At 46.3% G+C, this 7,332-nt stretch overlaps 1 protein-coding gene across 1 annotated transcript in view; it reads left to right on the top strand.

Moving 5' to 3' along the window:
* Positions 1-1,107: 1,107 nt before the first annotated feature.
* LOC310947469 (ephrin type-A receptor 4) overlaps positions 1,108-7,332 on the top strand; it is a 57,149-nt gene continuing 50,924 nt past the window's right edge. The window contains exons 1-3 of the mRNA XM_083914257.1: positions 1,108-1,240; positions 3,045-3,112; positions 5,523-6,186. Of these exons, the coding sequence (XP_083770383.1) occupies positions 1,144-1,240; positions 3,045-3,112; positions 5,523-6,186 (829 nt within the window). The 5' untranslated portion in view covers positions 1,108-1,143. The remainder of the gene's footprint in view (positions 1,241-3,044; positions 3,113-5,522; positions 6,187-7,332) is intronic.

Raw genomic sequence — 7,332 nt, forward strand, 5'->3', positions numbered from 1 at the left:
CACCCTGGGCAAAGCCCCAAACCTGGACACAGCTGGCTTTTCTCAAACCGTGCACAATGCAGTCTTTGTTTGAAGAAACACTGCAGAAGTAACATCAATTCCTGCATGCCATTCACCTCTGCAGCTCCCAGGCCCCTTGCAGGCCTGCTTTGTACTGATGGATAAATCTCTGTGTGCGCATTTCATCATAAATACACGTAAAGCCTTGATAATATTAGAATAATAGCAAGTGACAATAATCCAATACAAGCTCGATCACAAAACAGGCACTGTCAATCCCACAAAGTGCAATACCATGTAATGTTAGGGAGGTCATGCCCATGCTTGTTCTTTAATCCAATTTTGGAGGCAGAACAGGCGTCAATATATCCGCTAGGTGGCGACCTTGGTCCGATGCGGCTCACCTTGGACAGCGCTGCGCTTGACTGGAGCCAGTCTACATGCAGGATCAGCAGCCCAGTGTGAGCGCCGAGGAACACAGAGGACAAAAGTGACGCATTGCATTTTAGTCATATTAATAGTTGAGGAGCAGTGTCCATGTTTAATTTAAAGTTAAGGAAGCAGTGATTGGAGCAGACTGCGTGCCTTGATAAAGTCAGTGCTCCGTCTGAAGTCCAGGCAGTGCGCGCGGGCACACAGGCACACACACACACACACACACACACACAGTTCTCATTTGTTTTCACTGTTGGCTAAAAGGACAGTTTATTCGCGTCAATCTGTGACTCAGAGTCGTACGGACCTTTGTACCTGCGTGACAAATGTGTAGGAAGCACCTCACCCCATCACCATCTCCTATCTGACTGTATTGTGGTAAAGGTTTTTGGGTTTACATTGGGAGGGGGGGGGGGGGGGGTAATGATTATTCTACCCCACTACCCCTTGTCCACTACGTTTCCTAGAGCCTATAGATTGACGGGGTCCGCGTCAGAGTGCACAGAGTAGACCCGCCTCCTGGCTGTAGAGCGCTCGTTGCGTCTCTCTTCCCCTGTCCGCTTCAAACCCATATTCCACTGGGAGAGAGAGAGGAAGAGAGAAAGAGAGAGAGAGGGAGAGAGAAAGAGAGAGAGAGAGAGAGCGAGTTGGACCTGGGAGAAGAGCAACGAAAGAAAAAGAGGAGAGAAAAACGGAACAACGGCACAAATGGCACCCATGGCAGGGATTTTGTTCACGGCTACCTTTCTTGTTTTTGGGATTTCTACATTTGTTTCGCCTGCACGGATATACCCCCCAAATGAAGGTAAGGTTGCTGGGAGAAAAATAACTGCCGCGGACTTCTGACTTCATCCCCGCTCCGTCTCCCCGTGTGTGCGTTTTGCGCCGCGGAGCCTCACTTCGTGGTGCCTATAGTTGAGAGAGCGTGGAGCTGCAATGAGTTCATAACGGGAAAACGCCGACGGTCACCTTTACGCAGCTACTTTTTTTTGCGGAGTTTCATGTGAGCGCAACTGGAATAAGAAGTGGCTTTTTCCAATTGCGCATTGGCCGTTTTGGTCTCGGCTCGGGCTCGGGTCGTGCCAGCTGCCCAAAGCAGCCTGGGGAGCAGGAATACTTGCAGCTCCCCGAAACTTACTGATCTATCTGTTAAGAGAGAAAGTGGAGCCGCTCTCTGCTTAAAAAGAAGTTTAATGTTGCGTAGCATCTATTAAACGCTCCTGTCTCGTATCGTAGAGCAGAAAGGAAGCACAGTGACCGGTCCGCGGGAGACTCGCAAGACCGGCACACTCCCGAGACTGCCCGAGCAGCTCTATATTGTGCATTTCAGAATTGCGCACAGTGATCGCTCCTGCTGTCACAGTGGGTTTAAGTGGAAGGAGATTATAGCAATGCCAAGAAAACCAATTCGAAAAGTTAAACTGCTGCTCGTTGTGCCGGACACACGCCGAAGTACATAATCATTCCCAGCAATTAAGATCAGAACAGATCTGCGGTTGTATGTCCTGTGCTCTTTCAGGTTTACATTTAATAAAAAGGGACCAAACATTGAAGCGCAAGATGTTTAAATTGCGCACACGAAACAAGAGCACGGACGGTTTCGGGGCCAGAGCTGCCTTGCTCGGGGTCCCGGTGCGCAGTGTATGCTGTGTCAAAATGTTAGGCCCAATACAGGTTAGGCTGTAGCCGACACCTTCCAGTGCAAACACTAATAAATGAAGTGCATTATTTTACTCAAAATCATCCCATCGGATTCATGGAGCATGTCTCCTGCTGAATTATGTTTCCATATCTGCCCGGATCAACACAGCTGTTTGACACAAGTCCACAAAGACGACACAAATGTTTCACATTTAAAGTGGACCGGTCTGTTATCTATGTATATCTTTTATACCTCGGACTTATATAACGACTTATTTATTAATTTATAAGCTGCTGAGACGCCGATTAAGCATTTTACGCACATCAAATGAAAACCCCCCATAATAAATATATAATTCACCGTATTTAATTAATTAATTCAGCCATATATATATATATATATATATACATAACTATATGTATATTTATGCAGACGTTTTTAATTGTTCTCGATAAAATACTGTGGCACAGCTCGTGCGTCTGTCGGACGTATTTTAAAATGCGTTTTGTTCTTCACCGACCAAGTTTGTGCACACGGCTCCCTAATTGATTCCTATCACATACACACAGACACTCTTCGGGCCGACGCTGAGCCCAAATGAAATACTATTACTGTAAAGACACTTGGGAAATACACTTGTTTTTCTCCGAAAATCTTTACCTTGGCGAGAATCAATCAAAGTGACTTAACGTTAAGCACAGCGGGGAATGGCACACAACAAAGAGACTTTACAGGCTCCGTGGCCTCCTGTTTTTATTCTCTGCGCTCTGACGTGCATCACGAGAGAATATGTTTCTACTTTGCTTCAACAGTTATTTTTATCCATCAAGTCTTTTTTGTGTGGAAAACATAGGGACCCATTTTTCCTTCTCGGTGTGTCAGACCCAAGTGGACTTTACATGCCAATGCTGATGTTGTGTGGACGGATCGAGACTGCACGCTCACTTCTCCCATTCTTGTTTTCCAGTCACGTTATTGGACTCCAGATCTGTACAGGGGGAGCTGGGATGGGTCGCCAACCCGACGGAAGGAGGGGTAAGAACTGCAAAGAAGTGTCCCCTTGTTAGGACGCATGGTCCCCTATTGAGCAAAAATGGAGAGATAATATCCATTATTGGCAGGAGCTCTGGAGTGGACCGCCAAACAGATACACAGCCCTCTTTGATAAGGTTTAGTCCTGGTGAGCCCTTTATGGGAATAGCGTTGATGATTTATTGGGCTCAGGGTCAGATCAAGGCACCCTCTCCAGTATTTTACCCCAAAATATGGGTATATTAGAATTAGTCATTTTTTTGGCACATGGAGACCCTCTCTAACACCCTCCGGGGCCCCATGTGGTCCCTGAAATCCACTTTGAGAACCACTGGTCTATAGGCAACCCCCCCTCAGCTCCCTTTTCTCCTAGCTTCCCTTCTCTCTAACCACTCTGCAATGGTCAGATGCAGGGGCCGATACTGCAGCGGGCGTCAGGTTTCCTGAATAGACGGTGGATTGAATTGGTCTTTGTGGAGAAACTTTATATCCCTTTCCACCATTGAGTGGAAGAGAGGGAGTGAGAGGAACTTGGCAGCTGAGAGAGGGTCCTCTGCAATGGATGAATAAGGGGGGAAAGTGCAGAGGGGTTTAGCTGTTGCCGCAGGACGACTGGATCTCGCTATAAAGCAGCGGGGAATAGGGTCGACGGAAGGCGTGATCCCTCAGTCTAATTGGCATATCTACAGTGGCTCTGATAAGGGAAAGAGTAGTGGCCAAACAGCGGCCATGGTGCGCCACAGGCATTAGATGGTTGAGGAAAGGTAAGGCACATGCCATGCCTTAACCAAAATTCAGATTCAACATATAGAAATGGCCAAAAATGAGTTTGATTGCCAGATCTTTGGAGGGCAGCATCGACTTAAATTAATAATTGCTCACATGCAACAATCAGCAGTAACTATATTTGTTCTACTCACAGAAATGATTTGATGAGCACATGCAGGCCTTTTAATGCTTTACGAAAATTAACACAAATTAGCAACAATCATGTCAACTAATGAATAGGAACCCAGGGGAACAGATTTTCAACCCGTGTAGCTGTTGAAGGCTCTGCTCGCGAGCCTTTCTCAATGAACTTGGACGCCGCTGTGCTCAGGTCCTTTCCCCTCGGCCATTTTATCACAAACAAGTGATTGACAGGGTCCTGGCAGCCCCGGCGAGCCCGCATTCATCCTCTCATTACGACCAATTGGCCTTATTCTCCCTCTTCCCTGCTATCGGGGAAAGGTAAGGCCTTATCTCAGCGCCGCTTGATTTCCACAACAAAAGAGGGGCTAAAGGAAGAGAACAGAGTGGAATGGAACAGCAGGGAATGATAGACATTTTCTCAAATCATACAGCCGCAGCTATGTTTAGCATTATCCCAGCTTCCTCGAGGGAAATAAGGCTTTAAACCAGATTGTTTATGATAAGGCGTCAAATGAAACCTGGCAACATAACCCCTATCTTCCACTGTTACATTATGCCTTTTTCTTTTCTACAGTTTTCTAAATGGTTGAAGGTACGGCAGCCAAATGCCTGTCTGCTCTTGTTTATAGCCCAGTTCAGTCTCTATTTAAAACACACAGTGAAAAGGGGGATCATAGCGCTTTGAGCCTCTCAAGACATGCTCATATTTGCTCAACAGTGATCTGTGGAGAGGGGGGACTTTATCATAAGTAAAACAAACATTCCCTCCTGGCGAAAATAAGCTTGGATAACGTAATCTATGCACCCCACGTCAGCTTCTCCCTCTCCCTCTCTCATGAGTTCATGCTAACAACAGCAGTGAACATGTGCGCCTCTGTCTCATGCATGCTGATGTAAAGCAGGCACACATTAGATCATTAGCATTGATTCCAGACCTTTAGTTTTTGCATCCACAGACTCTGAACCATGCAAGGCCTCCTAGTGTGCGTTTGTGTGTGTGTGTGTGTGTGTGTTTGTGAAGATGACTTTGTAAACCAGTCCCCAAGTAATTGAAGTGTAGGCATTACAGAGGCATAGAACTAATTACTAATTTCCTTCCTCGCAGTTGAAGGGAAGTCATGAATATTAATATCTTTATGATTGTATATTAGGAGCTAACAAGTATATTAGGTGCCATTCATAAAATATGCATTACGTTTACCATCAATTAATTGCTCTGCAGAGACTCAAATATTGACCAGTCTGTCTTGCATGCTCTTTTACACTGGCATAGACTGGTACGCGGTCACGCGGGATACTAATATTGTCCATTTGAATTAGGAGAGCAATTAGATCTTAAATTTCTCTGCTGTTCTTAACCTTTAACAGTTCTGCCATGACACCGCTTAATCATTTTACTACCGTTCTGGTTTGGAAGTCAACATAAGTAATTCATTTACAGATTTAAATTTAGAGGTTTCAGAATATCCTTTTGATTTTTTTTATTGTCTCCTTTCCTCAGTGGGAGGAAGTGAGCATTATGGATGAAAAGAACATTCCCATCCGGACTTACCAGGTGTGTAACGTCATGGAGCCAAACCAGAACAACTGGCTCCGCACTGACTGGATCCCCCGAGGCGGTGCCCAGCGTGTCTACATTGAGATCAAGTTCACTCTCCGGGACTGCAACAGCCTCCCGGGGGTCATGGGAACCTGCAAGGAAACCTTTAATCTTTACTACTACGAATCCAACAACGACAAGGAGCGCTACATCCGCGAGAACCAGTTCGGCAAGATCGATACCATCGCTGCGGATGAGAGTTTCACTCAGGTGGACATCGGCGATCGCATCATGAAGCTGAACACAGAGGTCCGGGATGTGGGTGCCTTGACCCGCAAGGGCTTCTATCTGGCCTTCCAGGATGTTGGAGCGTGCATTGCGCTTGTGTCCGTCAGGGTCTTCTACAAGAAATGTCCTTTAGCGGTGCGTAACTTGGCCCAGTTTCCTGACACCATCACTGGAGCCGATACCTCCTCGCTTGTGGAAGTTCGTGGCTCATGCGTGGATAATTCAGAGGAGAAGGAGGTTCCAAAGATGTACTGCGGGGCTGATGGAGAGTGGCTGGTGCCCATTGGGAATTGCCTGTGCAACCCTGGATATGAGGAGCGCAATGCAGAATGCCAAGGTAAAGAAGTGACATTCGTCTTGTTGGGGGGTGACTGTTTTTCCCTTCTCCATTTATAGATCACTCTCTCCCTTCTCCCAACTCCAGTACAGTATCCCATCTTTTTAATTTCTCCCCATCCTCTCGCTCTATTTATTTGTCTCTTTTCCCCAAGCCTCATTCTCTTTGTCCTTCCTTCTTCTCCCTCCCTCGATTCGCCCACCTTACACTCTGTTGGATATTTTTGACTCCTCGCTCTCCCACTCTCTACAATCTTCTTTCCAGTGTCTGGTTGGGTGATAGAAGCGATGATGATTGTAAATGAAGTAATTAGCAGGCCCACTGGGAGGTGTTGTACAATGAGATGCATCCCAGGAGAATTGGTGACACGGCCAGAAGAGGGTAGAGCTCCGACTGGTTTGCACTACCGCTGTGTCTTTCACCCCCACCTGCACTTTCTCTTATTCCCAATGGAGCCCAAATCCGGGAAAAAGAGATATACAGCTTAGAGGAAGGATAGGAGAGAGAACAAGTTTATCATTCCAAGCAGGTATGAGAGGAATGGAAATACACAGCTGTGAGATGGGGTTCAAATAGTCCTATTTGGTAGAGGGAATAGCTCTTTGTGGACGATTATTCTAGTCTCGGCTCGCCATGATCCTATACCAGGCTGTTTGATGAGGTTTTAAGGTCAGTGCAGAGTGCTTCCTTTCAGATTTTTTTTAAAAATCAAGAGCATTATAGAGCATTCAGCACATTGTTGAATTCAGAACATTGCCTAAAATGCCCAATAAACATTGCCAATAGATGTTTCAGAATTGTTGCTGCAAGAAGCTTCAAGCTGAGGCTTTTATGATGGTTTTAAATGTTTTTTATAGACTCCACCTTAATTTAACTTGCTTGTTTCATTGCACACGGTAGATTGTAATTGACGGCATGCAGCAGTGTATAGTGGATAGCATCTATTAGTGTTTAGCAGCTGTTTTGTGGATCAGAGAAACATTTTTTGCCAAGCTGAGGCGCAGTTGTCAACCGGCCAGTCGAGTGGATGCCAATTCTGCCACGATGGTTTATTGGTATACCCCTCCTGCCACCCACCACCATCCCAGACAGGAAGCAGCGAGCCAGGGGTCAGAGGCTGGGCACGGGTGATTAACAGGGGGACGG

This window comes from Echiichthys vipera (assembly GCF_963691815.1).
Source record: "Echiichthys vipera genome assembly, chromosome: 5".
Taxonomy (NCBI): Eukaryota; Metazoa; Chordata; class Actinopteri; order Perciformes; family Trachinidae; genus Echiichthys; species Echiichthys vipera.